The 23,749-nt window shown below is 44.1% G+C and overlaps 1 protein-coding gene across 2 annotated transcripts in view; it reads right to left on the reverse strand.

The window, feature by feature from the left end:
• Window positions 1-23,749, reverse strand: part of LOC126354174 (cytochrome P450 4V2-like) — a 142,306-nt gene that overhangs the window by 26,015 nt on the left and 92,542 nt on the right. For both annotated transcript variants that reach the window (XM_050003609.1, XM_050003610.1), the window contains exon 4: window positions 15,079-15,306. In XM_050003609.1, coding sequence (XP_049859566.1) covers window positions 15,079-15,306 — 228 coding nt within the window. The remainder of the gene's footprint in view (window positions 1-15,078; window positions 15,307-23,749) is intronic.

The following is a 23,749-nucleotide window of genomic DNA, read 5'->3' on the forward strand; positions in this document are numbered from 1 at the left end:
CTGGAGGTAAACTGGGGACCGAACCGCACAATAACCCTGAAAGAGTGGTTCTGTGTGGGGCAACAGAGGGGTGAAGTGGACTGCGGTAGTCGTCATGGGGTTGTGGACCACTGCGGCTGTGGTGGGGCGGAGCTTCTCCATCGTTTCTAGGCCTCTAGTTAACATACAGTACAATACCGTGATGAGTTTAGAAGGAGAGGAACTGGCACAGGGCGGGATGACGCCATAGAGGATCACCTGTAGAATAATTTATTAAGGTGCCTAACCCAGTTATACACTTGTTTTGGGGCGTTTCCGATCTCTTTGTTGACCAACTGCCCCAGGTGAAGGAGCTGTTGTAGCTGGTCGTCCGTTTAGAGATTAATGCTGATGCCTTGCAGGTTCCACACTCAGTTATACTGCATTTATTATATCCTTTGAACCTCAGTTTGTTGAGTAGTGTACCTTCAGAACAGGCAATGGTGCTCTCTAGGAGATCTGAGGAATTACGTGATGCAGTTAAAGTAATCACCCCACGTCCCTGATGACTTAAAGCATGACCATTATTGGCGGTTACAAGTCCCTTCTGAGAATACCCAGGGAGGGTGCACACGGCAGTTGCCGCTTTCGCAGCTGACAGTCAAGGAAGATGACAGTGTGCTCAGCATTCGCAGTCTGAATTCCAAGTGTCGGGCAGCAAACCCCATTAGTTACCATTTAAACCTTCTGGTACGAAAGCATGTTTCTGGCGTGGCTTCAGACCTAGCAGATGACACCATATGCGCCGAGCTGAGATTGGTCGGTGCAAACCCCCTAGCTGATGCGCTCGTGTCCGCTGCATGAACGGCTGTTACTTGTCATATGTTGGTGCTCAGTTTAACTAGCAGCTGATCTATGGCCTACTAGACTCAAGCTGTTCAATTTCGGTGTTAGATTACCATTGGTATTTGGAATACGGTAGATTATGTAGAATGATTGCTTTGCATACCACTCTTCATAGAGTTGTCTCTCATAGGTGAGGTGCGGGGGAACTATACACTTGTAATTTTTATGGCCAATTAAACTGACCCATTCCCTTACTCCTCGGTTGTAACTTTATTCAGAAGACTGGTTAGGTGCTTGATTTAGTCAGTAAGTAATCAATAAAATTCGTCTTTTAGAAAAAAAATAGCCCATTGTTCTTTCCATAGCAGTGGAAACGTCGAACAACTTAACTCATGCTATTATGAGTTCTTCATTAACCATCTTGATTAAGGTCAGGGTCATCAGCTGTTGAGGATCTTGGGAGACTATCCCAAAGTCCTCATTAATCGTTTAGGCAGAGCAGAAAAAATGCACTATAGAAGTCATTTATTGGATGGTGTCCCTAGGTAGCAAGGCTACATATTGTTTGTCACTCCCCATAATGAGGAAACTAAGGCAGAAAATGAACCAAATGTTGAAAGATGGGATTATCAAGCCATCCACATCTCCTTATGCATCGGTCATAAGGCGAAGGGTCAAGGAAAGGATTTTAGGCTGGTGGTCAATCATAAGGTCGTCGTTGTGCTGTTGCCCGATTTATACAATTGTTTCCCTTGGTTCTCTGGGCCCAGCTCTTTTACTGTGCTTGATCTTAACCAAGCCTATTATCAGATACGACTTACTGTGGATTCTAGCCAGGTGACCACATTTTCTACTGATGGAAACCTGTATGCGTTCAGTTGGGATCCTTTTGGCTTATCTACCGGGGATTCCAGCCAGGTGACAACATTTTCTACTGATGGAAACATGTATGTTTTCAGTTGGGATCCTTTTGGCTTATCTACCGGGACAGCTGTATTGTCTGTTGGACCATGTGTAGGACTATCTCAAGCAAGGCTTCAGACCTAGCAGATGACAGCATATACAACTTTCTCATCCATATAGTTCTTCTGACCAGCATCTGCACTATGTTCAGGGGATGTTATTGTGGCTTCAGGCAGCTGGGTTACTGGTGAAACCATCTACAGTCACCCGAGCTAGACATCAGACCTCCTCTCAGAGGATGGGATCAGAATTAACCAAGAGCACACCTCTGCCTCGAGACGAATGCTGCCCTCCAGGAATAAAAAGGGAACAGTTCGGTTTATTGTCATGACCAATTATTTCCAAAAAAATTATTCCAAATTTTTCCCACTTAAAAAGGGGGAGGCCTTCCTTTGGAGAGAGAGTCAGCAGCCTGCCTTTGAGGCCATCAAAACTGCCATGAATAAGCCTCCAGTCTTGGCTGTCCCATATTTTCAAAAGGCCTATATCGTCCAGACCAGTGCCTCTGATGATGCTGTTGCCGCTGTTCTACTGCAAGAATATTCTGGGAAGAGGCGCCCTGTTGCCTATACTTGCAGCAGCTCGATACTGGCTGAATCTTAATACTCTGCTTACAAGTGTGAGGTTTTGGCGATACGCTTGGCACTCGAATAATTTAAATTCTGCCTGCAGCATTGGGAGTTTCATTTCTAAACTGAAAATTAGGTGATAAGCTGGATCCTGGCTCATCGCATGAAAACTGACAGAATATCAACATTACCCTTTCAGGTCTGGCAAATTGGAGAGGCTGACAACCAGGTGGCCAACTCAGCTGGACATTTCAGGACGTTAGCGAGGAGATAACTAAGTGTGACAAAGTATTTGAGGAATTGGCTGGTGGCATCTTAACCAAAGTGCCAGAGCTCTTTGGTTATCTTGACGTTAAGCTGGACCAGGACCCCGAGCTCGGCACTATTAGGAAGCGTTTGCTTGCTGGGGAGCAGGCACCAGGTTATCTGTGATTAAGGGAATGTGTTGGGAGATCACCTGAGTCAGGAGTTTATTTGCTTTTGAAACTTGTCCCATCCGTTTTACGCTATTTTCATGACTCCTTTCTCAGTGCCCCGTTTGGGGTTACACAAAACCATCGCTAAGGTGAAACAACACATAACTTGGCCATTGTTGAGAAGGATATCTGACGATTAGTGCAGGAGTACGAGCATGTAAAATGGAAAAGCCTAATCACAACTCACCCATGGGTCTCTTCCAGTCGAAGAGAGAACAACATCCTGTGGACAAGTCATTTATTCAATACGTGGGCCCCCTTTCCCATAATAAGACAGGGAATTGTTACATCTTGATTGTCGTGGATGGCTTTTCGCTGTTCAGCTGGCTTATTCCTAGCAGTGGAGTTGCAGCCACAATTACTGTCTATCGTATTCCTATGTTGGTTTCTATATTTCGTCCACCAAGGGCCTTAGTGACAATGCCACAGCGTTACAGTGCTCCTACTACACCCAGACCTCATTTGATGAGAGACAAAATAGGAACCTTATGGCCACTCTCAACACATATCGTACTAAGACCCACACTGAGTGGGATGCTTATCTCCCACGGATCAACATTGCCTTTCATTGTGCCCAGCATGAGGCTATGAAGGCCACTCCCATTCCACTAATGTTTGCTTACTGGTTTAATTCTGCCATGACCAATTTGTGGAACATTAACGACCTCTTGCCAGAAAATATCACCCTGGGGGTTATTCAGCTGAATTAGGGCAGTGCTAGGTAAGTATTCCATTGGCTCACTTGCCGCAAGCCAAGCTTTATAATCATGGGAGGCAGCCAGATTGCGTGAAAGTTGGGGATCAAATTTCTGTTTGTAATTTCGGTCATGGGGGCGGTATTTCTATGAAGGTTCCGCCGCGTTTTATGGGACGTTATCAGGTTTTCCACATGCTGGGTCGTGTTAACCTTTTAGCCCCTAATGTAGCTAGCAGTAGGACCTCCTGAGTACACATCAGTCAGGTTAAAGAAGCTAGGTTGAGCCCCTCGATTCTCCCACTCCCCTACCAGGAATAACCTGGGGACTGTTTATTGTCTCAGTTTGGGAGGCTGAGCCATGTCGGCTTGTACTGATTTCTCTTTCGGGTGACATCCTCTGCTTGGTTTCTTAGAGTCGCTCCGGTGGCGCTACCATCGAGCTGGGCCGATTGGACTAATTTTCGAGCCATGTGAGACTCATTTGGACAGCACTTGGAGGAAGTTGCGGCTCCAAGCTGAAGAAATGTTGGTAACAGTTAGCCGATTGTGTGGGAAGTGATAAAAGGCTCCATCCCATGAGAGGTTGATGACTATATGTTTTCCGTCGGAAGTGTGTTGCCATGCCGTCCATTGTGCTGCCATTCTTGAAGTGACCTCTTGGCAACAGGCAGTCAGCTGGCGATTCACTTGCAACCTTGTCCCTTGATTGTGATTTCATTGGAAACGACCGCTAGTTGGTCAGTCAGTTGTCTCTGCTGAAGACATGTATAGGGTCTTTTGTTTTTTGGTGGATCAATGAAGGGGTCCAACTAATGAGCGTCCTGCTGGGATAAATAGAGCAATTACTGCGTCGAGTTGTTAAATTCTTTTATTAAATTGTGTTTTAGAATTGAACTGGCCATCCAATGGGATATCCGTTAGCCCTAGCCACCCAGGGAGATGGCTGTCATGTAGCGGACACTGTGGACTGTTGATGAAAGCTCTATATTAGAAGGTGCTGTATTTGTATCTAGTGAAATTTCTGAGCAAGTAGCCCGCGTGCGTAACTGGGTGGTAACGCCTCCCAAGCAATCGGGCCCGCGTTCGATTCCCGACCCGGTTGGAGATTTTCTTAGCTCGAGCACTGGGTGTTGTGTTGTCCTAATCATCATTTCATCCTAATCACGGCGCGCAGGTCGCCCAATGTGACGTCACCTGAAATAAGACTTGCACATGGCGGCCAAACTTCTCCGAATGGAGCCTCCCGGCTAACGATGCCATACGCTCATTTACATTTTTTTTGTGAATAAGTAGTCAATCTTAATGCTGTCCAGTACTAGATTTTGGGGGTAACATGTTGTAATTACCTTGGATTAACCTTGTGTTTATATATTACACTCTTGGGGACAGGTAATAGTTGTATTGCAGTTATCTTTGATAGTTTCTTGGGCTTTAGTGCTATAATCTTAGTTAGGTGTTTGTCAATTATTTTTCTTTAAGCCTCGAGCGGGCGCGCTGTTGTGAAAAGTACAACAGCAACGGCTTTTATGGCTAATCGATGCCCTAACCTCGAGCTATTAGGCCACAGCTTCCATTATTCCACTGCTGATGTTTTCTCCATAGTGTTAGCGCGGCTTCAGTTCCCTTGATTAGCTTTCGCAGTTTGTTTTCTGAATTGTAAGCAGCCAGGTGTCGAATGTTGTAAGAAGTGTCATGCGCACCTGCTGGTGTGACAGTTGTAAGCTTAGTTCCAGTAGTCAATACGCAGTTGTAAGTGTAATAAAAAGTTACTTATACTTATTCGTTGTTTTTTATTTTGGTTTAAATGGCTCTGAGCATTATGGGACTTAACATCTATGGTCATCAGTCCCCTAGAACTAAGAACTACTTAAACCTAACTAACCTAAGGACGCCACATACATCCATGCCCGAGGCAGGATTCGAACCTGCGACCGTAACTGTTGCGCGGTTCCAGACTGAACCACACGGCCACACCTTTTATTTTGTATAGATGCATATTAAACGTTAGTTTCGTTATACTGACATCCGAATTTATTTATTTGTTTAATTTAGTTTGATGTTTTATTTCAGTTCAAAGGGTGTATCAGACCATAAAATTCGCAAACTACTCTAAGAGAGTGATGATGATGTCTACCCAGACTTTTCACACATGGAGGATAGTGAAGTGAATCTGAATGATGAAAACATTAAATAAGGGAACTAAAGCTATAAATCTGAACTTGGAGATGAGGATGATCATGATCTCGAAGAGATAGCAGCTGTTCGTATGTTCTTTACTGGAAAAACAAAGCTACGCTTTGGTGTAAAATCGAGTGTGGTAAACGTCAAATACCAGGAGAAAAATATGATGAAAATTCTGCCAGGTCCAAAGCGAAGTGTGATAGACATAACTGATGAAGATAGTGCTTTTCTGAAGATAAATGAACTTGACATTATCGATGAAGTAGTAAACTACAGAAACTCGTAAATAAATAGACAGCGAGAAACACACCAATTCTCGTGCAAAAGAGATAATAAAACGACATCAAGATCCGAAGTACTCTCTGTATTTGGGTTTCTTTTTTGACTCGAACAAGAAAAGGCCATCATCCTAATGTACTGGAACTCTGGGTGGACGATGAAACAGGATTGCAGCTTAGGGATACAATGAGTTACAAAAGTTTGCTGTTTCTTCTACGTTGTTAGCGGTTTGATGACATGGAAATTGACTGCAGGTCATACAGCATTGCTATCTGTAAAAGTATTAACACTGTGAATGAATTCACGACAATAGATGCAATGCTTCACCCTCTCAGAGGCCGCTGTGGATGGATTCACTACGTACCCTGCAAACCAGCTAAATGTGGGATAACAAGGTTTGCACTATGTTATGCAAAAACATTTTATTGTAGTAATCTGGAGGTTTAATACAGAGTGCAAGCAGAAGGGCTATATTGGGTTTCTAATAACTCTGAGCATATAGTGAAGAACCTTGTGGTGCTTATAATTAACTCTACCATGCACTTCATAACTGACAATTGTTACACAAGCTACGTCCTTTCTCAATACTTGCTGTAGACGAAAATCATTTGCATCAGTACGATGAGGAAGAAAAGACATGAAAGTCCTCCAGAAATTCTCCCCAACAAGACAGGAGAAAATGGCTGTGCAGTGTTAGGATTTCAGCATAATAAGTTCATACGTTCCTCGTAAAAACCGTGCTGTCACACTTTGGTATAGTATGCATAACACGGTGACACTTTATGAACAAACACACAAACCTGAAATCATAGGTGACTACTATGTGCCAAATGTGGGGTTAACGTTGTAGATTAAATGAGTGCCTGTTTACCAGTTTCAAGAATTTCAAGGCTCCTGGTAGACCACCTTTCGGGATGCACAGTCGAGGTCATAGAAACTCTTCTGTTCCTGACGTTTCGTCCAGCTCTGACTTAGACATCCCCAGAGGCGCTCCTCCGCTGAGTCTTGCCGACTGGACTCAGCAGAAGAGCACCTCTGAGGATGTCCAGCGCGGACCTGGACGAAACGGCAGGAGCAGTAGAGTTTCTAGGACCACGACGTCACATCCCGAAAGGTCTACCAGCAGCTATGACATCCGGTCCTGAAAGCCTTCATTCTATGACTGTCTATATTTTTTTCTTTTTTCGACATTGCTGGAATTAATTCACAAATATTGTTTTGCTTCATAAATCGAGAAATAACTTTGCGAAGACGTATTTGTTTCAAGAGGTCTTATGTGTCTAGAGCTAAACCCAAATCATGTTGGTTCTTCTGTAATTTTTTAAAAGGGATGAATTCAAAAGCGAATTTTTTAACACTTCTGGCACTCTCTGATTCTTGGTTGTTGCTAACTGGCATTTCGTTTCGTTTCATTGTAAAGGAAAATTTTAAATGATTCCACGTAACAAATCTAGACGTTGTCAATCACAAGTGATGTTGAACCTGGGGCTTGCCTCTTCAATGAATTCCTGCCGCCATCATTGGAAGACTATTTCACAAACCATCATCGAGCAGAGTTATGCTGAGTATTATGCTTCTGCACTTCTTCTTCTTTTTGAGACTGGCATCTCATTTGAAATCCTGTGAACCATGGATGAAGGGCAACAGTCGTATTCCAGATTTCCATAAAGCATTCGACGTGGTGCCACACTACCGACTGTTAACGAAGGTACAAGCGTCCTGATGAGGTTCCCCTGAAAGTGTGTGGCTCGAAGATTTCTTAAGTAACAGAACCCACTATGTTATCTTCGAGGGCGAGTGTTCATCAGAGACAAGGGTATCCTAAGGAGTGCTCACTGAAGTGTGATAGGATCGCCGCTATTTTCTGTATACATAAATGTTCTAACGGACTGTGTAAGCAGCAGTCTGCGGCTGTCTGCTGATGATGCTGTGTTGTATGGGAAGGAATTGTCGTTGTTGACCCTAGCAGGATACAAGGCGACTTAAATAATATTTATAGTTGGCGTGATGAATGACAGATACCAGGAAAAACAGACCAATAATGTTCGAGTACACCAATAGCAACACAACAACATTGATAAAATATCCACGTGTAACGTGGCAGAGCAGTATGATATGGAATGTGCATGTAAGGATTGTAATACGGAGACGAAATGGCGACTTCGGGTTATTGGGAGAATTTTAGGAAACAGTGGTTCATCTGTGAACGAGACCGCAAATAGGACACTAATGCAACTCAATCTTGAGAATTGCTCGAATCTTTGGGATCCGCATCAGGTTGGATTAAAGAAAGACATTAAAGCAGTTCAGAGGTGGGTTGCTAGATTTATTACCGTCAGATTCGAACAACTCGCATTTATTACGGAGATGTTTCGGGAACTCAGATGGGCGAAGTTCTTTACGAAGGGCCCTGATGAGAAAGAAAATTTGGAGAAACGACATTTGAGGCTCACTTCGTAACTATGCTACTGCTGCTAACATGCATTTCACGTAAGGACCATGAACATGAATTCATACGGATTAGGGCTCATTCGGAGGCTTATAGATAGTCGTTTCTCCCTTGCTCTGTTTGCGAGTGAATGAGGAAAGGAAATGACTATTAGTGGAACAAAGTACCATACATATCGCACCATACAATTACTTGTGGAGTATGTATGCAAATGTAGATGTAGATATACCAAAAATTGTGCTCTTAAGGGGCAAACCTTTATAGGATCTTATTACCAATATCTCCTGACTAGGTTTTCGGTGGCCGTCGAGAGAAGCTGACCCAGGAAGCAGTCCAGCGGGGTGTTTTACTCCACGATGTCACCTCAGCTGATTCCAGATGGGAGAAAGAAACACATGCTGCCTTTTTTGGCCACCAAAGTTTGTCTCAAACTATTATTACACTGAGATGTCCGACTTTACCTCCGTGTGGATGTAGCTAGGTAACTCGGTTCTGCACGGTTCTGTTTAGAAAGGATGGCGCGATAGAGTCATATGGTTGAGCCGTATACGTGTGCTTTCGTACCCTGCTGCTAAACTGGGTGCAAATAATATCACATACCTGTAATCCCGCAGTGAAGCATTCTAAGCATTGCCTGGAATTGCGAATTTATAAAATAGCCAAACATATTAAATGAAAGATAAATAAATAATTAATAAACGTGTATTAATCCAATGTCGGAAATTGGTGTCGATAAGAATTATTCTGAATAATGTTTGTTCAAGTAATTAATCTTAAACAAATGGAAAGTGGTCCTACAACTACCAATTACAAAACAGCTAGAAAGATATTCTTATTAAAGTGCAATAAATTGCGTTAGGTGCATTATAAGAACGGTAGCTTAATCCCTGTGATTAACAGTCATCCAAGACACATGAAAAACTAAGTTCATATCGTGATGACAATGAAGGTAATATTCGCCACCTCAAATAATCTAGAGCGGAGCATGACAATTTATATAACACAACACTTGAGATACAACGAGTAGGGAGTCATACAAATCTAATTATAATTCTGTAATGCAGGTGTAAACAGTATAAGTTCTGAACTTGGGCAGATTAAAATTCTGCAGAAGTTAAAATCCCTTCGAAAGTGAAAATAACATTGCAATGGATCACTAGTGTGCAACACTCAAAAAGTGGCTCTCTTCATTGACTAGAGTAGTGTTCCACCAAATGTCAACTTTCAGTGGTTGAAAGCCATCCCTATCAGAAATATAGAGTTCTCGTGTTCTGCAGACATGAGTTGAATCAACACCACCACTTTATCCTGCTAAAATAATAACTTTTAACAACCTTTTTTTTTTAAAGGAAAAGTTATAAATATTCTGTCCCACTCAAATCACTTACAGTAAGTGTACACAATAGTATGTTCATCAATAAATAATTCGAAATTCTTGCAAAAGTTGAATGACATTAAAACGTTGTTGGATATTGGTTAAACAATTTCTTGGGCCTGGTTGCCGGAAGGATCTTCTGGCACTCTTATCAGTGTTCAATAAAACAATAGTGATGGCCGTTTTATAGGTTTATTTCTATAAATAAACCTATACAACGGCGATTGGTATTGTTTTTATTGAACATTGAACTACTGTAGTCCCATACTCCACCACAAAATGGAGTTACATTCACTTTTATCAGTGCTGGTGTCAGTTAATACACGTCATTGGCCACTTTTACAGTGGTTTTTGATATCCTTTGTGATCAATATTTAAATACAGTTATTGGCATAAATAGTAAAATATTCATTAAATAACTACACAACTACAACAAGATGTGGCATAATCATGCTGCAGTCAGTTTCTGTGCTATTGGAGAATATGATGCTCTGACAGATATTTCTATAGTCAAAACGATACAAAAACGTAATAAATCAATAAAGAAAATAGATACCGGAGTTTAACTTTCAGCGATGATAGCTACAGGGCTATGCTACATTCCAAGACGTGGTATGTTGACATCGTATGAAGTTTTTAACAGTTGTTCATTTCAAGGTTGTTTGTGAAGATATTCTGTCAGGGTGAATTATTAATTTTTACAGCTTCTGAGGTTCTGCAAATATTGTGGTTTGATTGGATGCGCTTCAGTTTTATGAGATCCCAAATGTGTTCACATTTGTCTTACTCTGGAACTGTGATTTATTATTGAAATTCTGAGAATTGTCTTCTCCACTCCATCCTTGCAAGCAACCAACGTCTAAGTCCTCTCTCCTCTGGGAATATCCATGTCCAGTGATGTGCTGACTGCCTTTGTACCTGATTCCCCAAGGAGCACTCAGGCGGCATCCTAGCCCTGTGACTCGTAACCAGCCAAGCAAGAAAATTCACCTCTCCTCAGTACCATTTCTAGACGACCGAATAGTTCGCCTAAATAAGTTTAGTGCTACACATGGCACTCAGTGACTTATTCCTCCATCGTCGGACGAAAAAATCATTGCTTTGCAGGCCTTTCCAGAATGATGATGACGTGATAATAGAGGTGGAATGTTTCCTGGACAGCAAAACGCAGCCTGTCACAATCAACATATCTGCCAAAGCATCAATCGCTGGAAAACGGGTTGGATTTGGATTGGATTGTTTTGGGGGAGGAGACCAGACAGCGAGGTCATCGGTCTCATCGAATTAGGGAAGGACGGGGAAGGAAGCCCTTTCAAAGGAACCATCACGGCATTTGCCTGGAGCGATTTAGGGAAATCACGTAAAATCTAAATCAGGACGGCCTGACGCAGTATTGAACCGTCGTCCTCCCGAATGCGAGTCCAGTGTGCTAGCCACTGCGCCACCTCGCTCCGTATGAAAACGCGTTGCACTGGAGGAAGGTTAGGCAGAGAAGAATTAATACCACATTTTATGATTGCAATTTGAATTTTTCTATTTTATTATTATTATTATTATTTATAGTTATTGCTCGCAGTTTCTTTCCAATAATAAATGATATGTATTACAATTTTCAATTAAAAAAACGCTCCAGGCGGTTCAACATTATTCTGTAACGTGCACAAACAGACAAATATATACAGAGTGAGTCATGTAAGACATAACACACCTTTTATTCCGTGAACTGGTACGCATATCGAAACGCGGCTTTCAGCAAATGTTAAGAGTTTCGAGGGGCACGTATTTTTTGTTTGATTAATGTATTTTAGCGCTGGTATCAACGGAGATATTGAAGCAAGTAGGTTTTCTTCAATGGAACCAAATACCTTTTATAACTGCATTCCATAGCCATTGAGAAGACAATTACAGAGGTATAGCGTTTTTAATGTTGGCGTAAAAAATTCGAGGTATGTCCTAGAATTTGAGAGCACGGAATCGGCACTAGCTGGTAAACACCGACAGGCAGAGCTCTTGTGCTACGCTCCGTCAGATTGTCAAAACATTTGCCTGTTGACATGTCTGCATTTCCGACCGCTCATTTCTGCTTTAACATTCGTTACATGCAGACATGTACACGAAAGAGGAGAAGTTGGATATACTACTTGTATATGGTGAACGTAGGAGAAATTCCGTAGAAATAGTACGGCGGTATAGGGCTATCTATCTGGATCGCCAATGTCCGACGCACCAAGCAACTGCACGAGTTATTAAGACGCTGGTGCGGACAGGCAGCTTGAACATCAAAAAGAGGACAAGAAAGACACTGCAACTGACAGAGAACACGAAGAAGCGGTTGTGGCTACGACGCTGATGAATCTGCACAGTGGTACGAGGCATATTGCCAAGGAATGTGGGAATCAGCCAGACGAGTGTCATTCGCACCCACATCGAGAGAATTTCCGTCCCTATCATCTGTCATTACATCAGGCACTCGACGGTTGTAAATTCGAACGCTGTACAAAATTTTGCCGGTTTGCCATTCAGCAGGAGAGAGACGACCCTATGTTTTTCCAACGTGAGCTCTTTACCAATGAAGCAATGTTTACAAACAAGCTAATATAAGTTTGCGTAATATACACTAACGGGCAGCCGATAATCGACACTGGCTTTGTCTGGAGCAACATCCACGGCCGTGGACGTAAACGTATGATGGGGCATCATAGGAAATTACATTGTGGGACCTCAATTCACCTCAGGCGTTCAAAATGGATTTTCATACGCACCCTTTCTGGCGAACATTCTGCAGGTTCTTTTAGAGGAGGCACCACTGGATACTCTACAGTGTACGCGGCTGCAACACGATGGCTATCCAACTCACTCGCTCCAAACGCAAGAATAAGAAATTTCCTGGACGTCGGGTAGGACGAAATTCTGTTGTCATATGACCTGAGAGATCCCCCGATCTGAATCCTCTTGATTTTTTTCTTTGGGGAGCACCCAGTTGTGCAGCCTATGACAAAACTCCAACTTCCCCAGCCGATATGAGTTGTCAAATCGCCAGACCACGCCTGCCATATCATCTACCGTAATTACATCTGTTCACCTTTCTTCCGAACAGCTATTGCAAAAGTGGTTTCCAGTCCGCGTTCAACAGTTAGCACACATGCTTAAATAAAAGACAAAGTTTTGGAACACAAAATTTATGTTATTTGATTTGGGTGGTTACCAAATCATTGTTAGTAAACTGTTTATTTCATTTACGTTTGTACGAAATTGCATGCAGGGTAACAATTATTGAACTACATGAAAAAAACCGTAAATTACTTAGAAACTACGGCATGTACACACTTAACTGAACATGTAAACATCACTGCAGATATTCGGCTTTAGGTTATGACATGTTCGATATGCCTTCCATCATTGGCGCTGATGTGGTGCAGACGAAATTCTGTATGACCCGCTAAAATGTTGGAACATTGATGCTGTCGATGACCTCTTGAACGGCTGTTTTCAGCTCAGCTGGTGGTTAATGCTGTACACCTTGTTTTTAACATAGCCCCACAAAAAGGAATCGCTTGTGTTCAGATCCTGAGAATATGGCAGCGAATTGAGGCCCATGCCAGTGGTCTCTGGGCATCCCAGAGCCATAAAGCGGTCCCCGAAGTGCTCGTCCAGAACATCACTCTCCTGCTTCGATGGAGTCGAGCTCTGTCTTGCATGAACAACATCTTGTCGAAATCGGGATCAATTTTAATAATGGGGATGAAATCATCCTCCAAAACCTTCAGGTGCCTTTCGGTAGTCACCGCGCTATCAAGGAATATCGCACCGATTATTCCGTGACTAGACATAGCACATTACACTTTCAGCCGTTGAGGGTGAAGAGACATCTCCATCGCGAAATGCAGATTCTCAGTGCGCAAATGTGCCAATTTTGGTTATTCACGAACACACCGAAATGAAAGTGGACTCCGTCGCTAAACCAAAACATAATGCTTATACTAATTCCCGTCACACTCCGAGGTCAATGAAGCAGTTTGAACCTCCTAACGCAAACTGCTCCGAAGTTATGACGATTTTATTCCATATAGTTCAATAATTGTCACCCCGTAATTCGAAAGCGTTATTGCACGCAGCTGGTAACATTGTCGTTATGCGCTTACGTTCAACAAGAAACGACGTTTGGTTAAAAGGAATATTCATTTTGCGGTATACAGGAGGTCACCAAAGTATTTTTAACAAAATGTTTAGTTCAACGAATGTATCCCATATGATATAAATCAGAGAAGGGTAGGTAGAGTCAGTTGTCCGACAGCGCGTATTTTGCTTCTAAGGAGCACACGGCCACGTACAGGAAAAAATAGGTGAAATCACCTTTCTAACATTTAGTTATTCAATACTGTTGTTGCTTTTTATAGGATGTAAGACCTCTTCTTTTTAAGAATGAACAGTTGTTTCCTCCGTTTCATATCAAATAAATGTGGGAGGATACACAAATGTGAAAGAATTTTCCCAAGCCCTTTGTGATGCGCTAGAGCTAGTCTATGTCAAATTTCCATATACAGCAGTCTTAGGTGAGCCTGCATCTAGGTCGTAAGTTGGCGCAAGGTGAAATACAGCTTCAATCTCACAGCGTAGGCCGCCGTGACGGTATACAACTACGCTGCTGGTCCGAGATAACTGCTCGGCAGAGTTTGCACCGCTAATGCCGTTTCTGGCCGCCGTACTATCACATTCTAGGACTGTCCTCGAATGTTTTAACGACTGGTTTCAACATCAGCATTAACAAATGTTATATTACTGTAATAGTTTTCTCAAGAGCTATTGAACGCAGTTATAAAAAGTATATGGTTGCATTTAGAAAAACCTTCCTGCTTCTATGACTCCGTTGATGTTCAAATGTTCAAATGTGTGTCAAATCTTATTGGACTTAACTGCTAAGGTCATCAGTCGCTAAGCTTACACACTAATTAACCAAAACAATCCTAAGGACAAACAAACACACCCATGCCCGATGAAGGACTCGAACCTCCGCCGGGACCAGCCGCACAGTCCATGACTGCAGCGCCCTGGACCACTCGGCTAATCCCGCGCGGCACTCCGTTGATAACAGCGCTAAAAACATCAATCACACACACACACACACACACACACACACACACACACACACAACAAAAGTGCCCCTCGACGCTCTAACATTTACCGAAAAACCACGTTTCGATATGTGTCAGCGTTCACGAAATGAAAGGTGTGTTACGTCTTGCGTGACTCACCTTGTGTATACACACACATGCTTATTCATTTACCTGAATTAACTCCAGCCCACTGATGAAGACATCAACGGCAACAGCTTGTTTTTTTCTATCAGGTTCCAGTTCATCAAAACTGATGCCATACATAGAAAGTGTGAGAAAGTGAAAAGACGTGTGCAGAAGCATCTTGCTTATATCTACTTCATTACCATTTACCTCTGCTAGTTGTGAACACAGGAACTGTGCACCTTTGTTGAACGCCTCTGTGTAACCATGCAAAACCTGCAAAATAATTGTTTTAGCTGTATTAAATAGCAAATGTGTTATTAATCTTATTATTCTATTTTAATGATTTTATTTTTTAATGAAATGATGTAAACATCTGATACCTGACATGCTCATTAAATCTTAATGTCTATGGTAACCTTAAGATTTCTTCGTCACTATTGCATTCCAGAAATGTGTGGCTTTGATACATGATCTTATAGTTCCTACAGATGTTTACCAATATCAGTTTTTTCATCAGTATATTTCTCATTATAAGCTGTTACTTAACACCTACAAATATAATTAATGTAGACTGTCATTCCGTTGGTCATCTAAATACGTCATTTGTCTGTTCAGAGAATACATTTTATTTCTTCCGCCTGTAGCCCGATTGATCTTCATTTCTATGCTACCCCAGTACTTATTTTCATAAAGTTGAAACGCGACAAGCTATTTTCCGAGCCTTTTTCATTCTACATGAAGGTGATTAAGTAATGAGAGAAAGATAATGGTGCCTGTTACGAGGCATGTTCAGAAAGTAAGTGTACTGTATTTTTATATTTATTTAGGAAAATCGTATTTGAAAAAATTACAAGGTACGGTTAATACAGCTGTCGACAATTTTGGTATAACTGTTATCCCATTCAATGCATGTGATGAGTCGTGGCACAAGCTTCTTCATGCCCTCCTCGAAGAACTCTCACACCGGCTCCTTCTCCCACTTCAGAACCTCTCTCTGCACCTGTTCTTCCGTTGAAAGCGTAACTGCGCGTATGTGTGCCTTTAGGGAAGTGAAAAGGTGAGAGTCTAAAGGCCCCAAGTCAGGAGAATACGGAGGGTCCTCAAAACACCCGACCAATTGAGTCCAAGAATACATCGGTGTCTCACTGTGTTTGAGGACAGGCATTGTCACGCAACAAGCACACTCCTCTCATCAGTATTTCCCTCTTTTGATTTCGAATTCACTTTTGAGCTTTCTAAGGGTCCCACAACATCTTTGTGCATCGATTGTCAGCTCCTGAAGCAGAAAATCGACCAAAATGTTGACTTTTCGGTCCCAAATAACTGAGGTCATAACATTTTCTTTGTCCGAAATTGTGGAGTTGAATTTTTTAGCAGATGGGGAATTGGAGTGACGCCATTGTGACGACAGTCTTTTTGTCACAGGTATGTAATGAGCTACCCTCACTCCATCTCAGTAACAATAGAGTTCCGACTCAATACAATTCAAGTCGCTCAACAAACTAGCAGCCGCTAATGACCTGATTTTCCTTGTTCTGCTCTGTCACCTATTCCGGCACCCGTTATCCCGGCGTTTCTGTGTCTCGTATCAGAGCATTCTGAAGAATTGTGAAAACGTCGCAGAAATTTCATCTACTGTCAGTCGCTGGTTTTCACGAACAGTTCCTTGTTTTTTTTTTCCACTAACTCACCATTTAAAATGCATGGTCTTTCTCGCCTCTGTTCTTCAAGAACATTTGTTCTCTCTCCACTAAACTTCCCACACCAATTAAACACACTAGTTCTGTTCAACGCCTTTGCTATAAACTGTTTTGACTCGTGAAAAAATTTCCGTAGGTGTTATTTCTTGGACGAGCAGGAAGCGGATAACAGCATGTGGCTCCATCTGGTGGGATTTCTTACTGACATCTTTCACGTAAATGGACACTAGAACGTGAGTTTACGTACCACCAATGAGAAGCCCACTCTGGGCAGGGGATTCCCCTCTATTAATAATTGTGGCCAACCATCTGGAAACAAGAAAATCTCAGTCCGTTATCGTCACCGTACACCTAATTTCTGAACAAGTCTCGTTCACGAGGCAGTGTTCATTCACGTACTGAACATACTACGCCCTTTCCATTCTCATTTCTTTTCATTGTAACTTGGTGATGGAACAGCCTGTTTTCTGGATTACTTTTGTGAGCGTAGACAGACACAGTGCCTCGGATTAGGGACAGGATGGACAGACCACGACGAAGAAAGAGCGGCTCTGCCTAGCAGTAGAATTGTTGCTGTGTCACTACAAAAACATTCTCAGAGCGCAGCTTTCCTGTTTCGAACTAAGGTGTTGTAGATAATCATCTTTCAATTTCCCACAGAAACACAGAGTGCTAAAACAATGGGCCTGGTCTTGAGTACGGCTTTCTAATTTCATAGGGGCCCTAATGTGAGTGTAGAGTTGGGCGTGAAACCATACCATTGGTAAATTGGTCAGTGGCGTCACAGAGACAGCTGAAGCAACAGTTTTTAGAAGTGGGAAGTCGATTTGTGATATAGTTGGATTGGTGTCATTATACATTTTCTTGTGAGATTCTGGAGGAATGCAAGCCACTGGGCCGTTAAATGTGAACTTTTCACTATTGGCGGATAGGTAAGGATCGGAAAAACGATAGGAAATAGGGAGACGGTGGTGAGAGTTGGCAGTGTATGGTGTTCTGAGGGCGTGGTCAGAATGCTGAAGTCCCAGTCTGGAGAGGTGTCTTAGCGGACGACTCGGCTTCGGAGTTGAAGCTGCAGCACTGTGCCCATGTAGCGTTTCTCAGCAGTGGGTTCACAAAGTAGTAATAAAATTCTCATTCGTTTCTGGTAATTAACTTTTGCTACAAAAGCGCAAATTAAAAAACATGCGAACCTTCCATCTTTGACATTTCACTTTTCTGATAGTCGAATAAAAATTAATCATTTCTAATTAGACACTGGTAAATAAAATGGTTCAAACGGCTCTAAGCACTCTGGATCTTTGCACCTGAGGTTATAAGTCCCCTACACTTAGAACTGCGTAAACCTAACTAATCTAAGGACATCACACACATCCATGCCCAACGCAGGATTCTAACCTGCGACCGCAACAGTCGCGTGGTTCCGGACTGATGCGCCTAGAACCACTCGGCCACAGCGGCCGGCGCACTGGTACATGCTGGGCCATATCATATTCATTTGATCTTCCACCGAAACTGACATCACCCAACAATTCCGCTGAATTTTCCTGATGTAATGTTCGATACCACAGTGCACACTCTTAAACCTAGATAGTACATCAGCCCGGAACGATTTTCAATTGTTCGTGATGCTGTTCCCATAAGTGTTTCTGACGCTCTCTTCGACAATCATTTTTATGTCCATAACAGCATTTGGGTAACAGTGATCATTGTGTATAAATAGAAAACTGTCCAGCAGTGAAGGGCAAGGTTTTGCAGGTAACTTTTATCAGGTCACATACGGTGTATCTGTTATCAGGAGTATCCCTCTCCTGATGGCAGCCATTGAACATTAAACTCATTGTTCATTATCCTGGTGGTACTTAACTCTCTAAACAGTGCCTGAAACTAAGGGGCTGTTTTGCATACCCTAGTTGATGATATCCTCAGTGCAATAAATCACTCTGTAATTGTTGCACATTTGTTCAGGTTCAAATTTGTTATCTGTCTACACCGGTTATTTGGTATATTCTCATGAGTAATACATTGACATAGTGCAAATGATTACAGTGAGAGTAATCGAGGATGCACGTCGACATGGACTGAGAACAAAAGTCACAAAGAGGAAAAACATCGGCAAAGTGCTTGTTTACTGTAAGTGACAGTTCTCTGTGGCTGAATGGGAAAGTCTCTATGTTCTACGCGCTACAGTCTGGAGCCGCGCGACCGCTACGGTCGCAGCTTCGAATCCTGCCTCGGGCATGGATGTGTGTGATGTCCTTAGGTTAGTTAGGTTTAAGTAGTTCTAAGTTCTCAGATGTTAAGTCCCATAGCGCTCAAAGCCATTTGAACCATTTGAACCAAGGTTTCTATGCTGCAGCACCATAGTAGTAACAAAATGAAAGATTACTTACATTCCACTAAGGATTCTGTTGATAAACTTAATATACCACTACACTATGAGAATGTAGACTGATCTACATCGGCGTTCGGAGACACCTATTTGGTACAAGTACAGCAGAGCATTAAGGGTGCTTACCAATTGGTTAGCATAAACACTCAATCTAGAGATGTCTAAACAATTTACACATCATGCATCGGTGGCCAACAGGTAGAGAGATAGGTGCACCCTAACACATACACAGCCACACAGCATCGAGAGAAGGGGTTTGGCGCAGCAAGGCTTGCCAAGTGTGGACGTTAAATTGCACTGCTCGGTACGGCTCTGTGCAGCAACGAACAATGATTTAGTTCTGCGGAGCGTCGGAAATGGTTCATATGTGTGGAGCTCTGTGTGGACAGAGTTTCTCGTTTCCCACTTTCATTGACGTGCTTGAGCGCACACTGAAATACACTCCTGGAAATTGAAATAAGAACACCGTGAATTCATTGTCCCAGGAAGGGGAAACTTTATTGACACATTCCTGGGGTCAGAGACATCACATGATCACACTGACAGAACCACAGGCACATAGACACAGGCAACAGAGCATGCACAATGTCGGCACTAGTACAGTGTATATCCACCTTTCGCAGCAATGCAGGCAGCTATTCTCCCATGGAGACGATCGTAGAGATGTTGGATGTAGTCCTGTGGAACGGCTTGCCATGCCATTTCCACCTGGCGCCTCAGTTGGACCAGCGTTCGTGCTGGACGTGCAGACCGCGGAGACGACACTTCATCCAGTCCCAAACATGCTCAATGGGGGACAGATCCGGAGATATTGCTGGCCAGGGTAGTTGACTTACACCTTCTAGAGAACGTTGGGTGGCACGGGATACATACGAACGTGCATTGTCCTGTTGGAACAGCAAGTTCCCTTGCTGGTCTAGGAACGGTAGAACGTTGGGTTCGATGACGGTTTGGATGTACCGTGAACTATTCAGTGTCCCCTCGACGATCACCAGAGGTGTACGGCCAGTGTAGGAGATCGCTCCCCACACCATGATGCCGGGTGTTGGCCCTGTGTGCCTCGGTCGTATGCAGTCCTGATTGTGGCGCTCACCTGCACGGCGCCAAACACGCATACGACCATCATTGGCACCAAGGCAGAAGCGACTCTCATCGCTGAAGACGACACGTCTCCATTCGTCCCTCCATTCACGCCTGTCGGGACACCACTGGAGGCGGGCTGCACGATGTTGGTGCGTGAGCGGAAGACAGCCTAACGGTGTGCGGGACCGTAGCCCAGCTTCATGGAGACGGTTGCGAATGGTCCTCGCCGATACCCCAGGAGCAATAGTGTCCCTAATTTGCTGGGAAGTGGCGGTGCGGTCCCCTACGGCACTGCGTAGGATCCTACGGTCTTGGCGTGCATCCGTGCGTCGCTGCGGTCCGGTCCCAGGTCGACGGGCACGTGCACCTTCCGCCGACCACTGGCGACAACATCGATGTACTGAGGAGACCTCACGCCCCACGTGTTGAGCAATTCGGCGGTACGTCCACCCGGCCTCCCGCATGCCCACTATATGCCCTCGCTCAAAGTCCGTCAACTGCACATACGGTTCACGTCCACGCTGTCGCGGCATGCTACCAGTGTTAAAGACTGCGATGGAGCTCCGTATGCCACGGCAAACTGGCTGACACTGACGGCGGCGGTGTACAAATGCTGCGCAGCTAGCGCCATTCGACGGCCAACACCGCGGTTCCTGGTGTGTCCGTGGTGCCGTGCGTGTGATCATTGCTTGTACAGCCCTCTCGCAGTGTCCGGAGCAAGTATGGTGGGTCTGACACACCGGTGTCAATGTGTTCTTTTTTCCATTTCCAGGAGTGTATTTCTGCGCACCTACGAACACCCTGATCCAATCTGCGCCATTCTGCGCTGCTCTACGCCGATGTGTGCTGCTCTATGCGGTGCTGCACGGGGCAGCGCTATTGCATCATGGCTGTTCCATCGTCGACGGCGCTTTAGAATATAATGGCACCTCTTTCCCCGAGCATTGCTGTTACAACTGCATAAGGGATACGTTATCCACCTTGGATTCTAGCAACGCTCTCTTGAGTTAAATCGATGTCTACTATCTCATACACTGGAAAATTCTCTTTAACTGGTCGCAGTAACAGGTTCTATGCGACTGCCATTCCTAGAACTCTTTAACAAATCAGTCTTCCTTTCAACTTGATCACCAAGGATTTACGTCCTTTTTTTGCTTCTTATTTTTCCACATAATGTTTAGGAGGTGTGCAGAAGCACCATCAGCCTTGTAACCGTATATTGGAGGGTAACGGTGTTGCAATACCTCCATCCGAATTTAATACAGCTTGTTTTCATGAAATAAAATGTAAATTTTGTCCAATGCCTTCTGAGTTTTCTAATGCGTGTCGAATAATGATAATTTACTGTTGACAGTAACTGCAATCCCGAGCACTCTGACAGCGTCTCTGACCTAATAAGTGTATTTAAAACATAAGTGATTCTTTAACGCTTCTTTGGATCATATGATGGTGCTTTCGTTTCTAATGAAATTATCAGTTGTGATGACGAAAATATAAGTAGTTCTTTAACGCCTCCTTGGGCCTTATGAAGGTACTTTCGATTCTAATGGACGTTATCCGTTGTGAAGACCTTGCTCATTACGAGTGAAATTTTTTTCGCTCTTTTGCACTCCATACATAATCTTGGATGCTTCAGACTAATTTTTGTTATATCTTGTTGTGTAATATGTTAACTATGTTTTATCTTATGTTACAACATGAGTCTCTTGTCAATAAGTTTATTTTTACGAGTGAGTACTAAAACGTAATGCCCCAGAGTGTGAATTCACTTAAAGCTTTTCTAATAAAACAGAAATTATTATCATTCTGCATTTTTATTCTTCATGTCTATGTATTTACAGCTCTCTGTCACTAATTATTGCGTGTATAATATTGCCTTGTGTAACCTAACTACACTCCTGGAAATTGAAATAAGAACACGGTGAATTCATTGTCCCAGGAAGGGGAAACTTTATTGACACATTCCTGGGGTCAGATACATCACACGATCACACTGACAGAACCACAGGCACATAGACACAGGCAACAGAGCATGCACAATGTCGGCACTAGTACAGTGTATATCCACCTTTCGCAGCAATGCAGGCTGCTGTTCTCCCGTGGAGACGATCGTAGAGATGCTGGATGTAGTCCTGTGGAACGGCTGGCCATGCCATTTCCACCTGGCTCCTCAGTTGGTCCAGCGTTCGTGCTGGACGTGCAGAGCGCGTGAGACGACGCTTCATCCAGTCCCAAACATGCTCAATGGGGGACAGATCCGGAGATCTTGCTGGCCAGGGTAGTTGACTTACACCTTCTAGAGCACGTTGGGTGGCACGGGTTACATGCGGACGTGCATTGTCCTGTTGGAACAGCAAGTTCCCTTGCCGGTCTAGGAATGGTAGAACGATGGCTTCGATGACGGTTTGGATGTACCGTGCACTAAACAGTGTCCCCTCGACGATCACCAGAGGTGTACGGCCAGTGTAGGAGATTGCTCCCCACACCATGATGCCGGGTGTTGGCCCTGTGTGCCTCGGTCGTATGCAGTCCTGATTGTGGCGCTCACCTGCACGGCGCCAAACACGCATACGACCATCATTGGCACCAAGGCAGAAGCGACTCTCATCGCTGAAGACACGTCTCCATTCGTCCCTCCATTCACGCCTGTTGCGACACCACTGGAGGCGGGCTGCACGATGTTGGGGCGTGAGCGGAAGACGGCCTAACGGTGTGCGGGACCGTAGCCCAGATTCATGGAGACGGTTGCAAATGGTCCTCGCCGATACCCCAGTAGCAACAGTGTCCCTAATTTGCTGGGAAGTGGCGGTGCGGTCCCCTACGGCACTGCGTAGGACGCTACGGTCTTGGCGTGCATCCGTGCGTCGCTGCGGTCCGGTCCCAGGTCGACGGGCACGTGCACCTTCCGCCGACCACTGGCGACAACATCGATGTACTGTGGAGACCTCACGCCCCACGTGTTGAGCAATTCGGCGGTACGTCCACCCGGCCTCCCCCATGCCTACTATATGCCCTTGCTCAAAGTCCGTCAACTGCACATACGGTTCACGTCCACGCTGTCGCGGCATGCTACCAGTGTTAAAGACTGCGATGGAGCTCCGTATGCCACGGCAAACTGGCTGACACTGACGGCGGCGGTGCACAAATGCTGCGCAGCTAGCGCCATTCGACGGCCAACATCGCGGTTCCTGGTGTGTCCGCTGTGCCGTGCGTGTGATCATTGCTTGTACAGCCCTCTCGCAGTGTCCGGAGCAAGTATGGTGGGTTTGACACACCGGTGTCAATGTGTTCTTTTTTCCATTTCCAGTAGTGTATGTAAGTGTGTGAGAAACAGTGTGCTCTAATCGAATTTCGAATTCGAAGTTTTTCCCCACACGTGGAGCACCATCTTTTTCAGCATAAAAGTGCCAGATCACACAAGAGCACTGCGACATCTGCAATAATCCGACGCCCTGTGTAACGTAGCAAGTTATTACAGAGATAACATTCGAGGCAGTAAGGCACGCAGCTATATAGCAAGGTGGCTTCAGGATGACTACGT

This window comes from Schistocerca gregaria, chromosome 3 (genome assembly GCF_023897955.1).
Source record: "Schistocerca gregaria isolate iqSchGreg1 chromosome 3, iqSchGreg1.2, whole genome shotgun sequence".
Classification (NCBI taxonomy): Eukaryota; Metazoa; Arthropoda; class Insecta; order Orthoptera; family Acrididae; genus Schistocerca; species Schistocerca gregaria.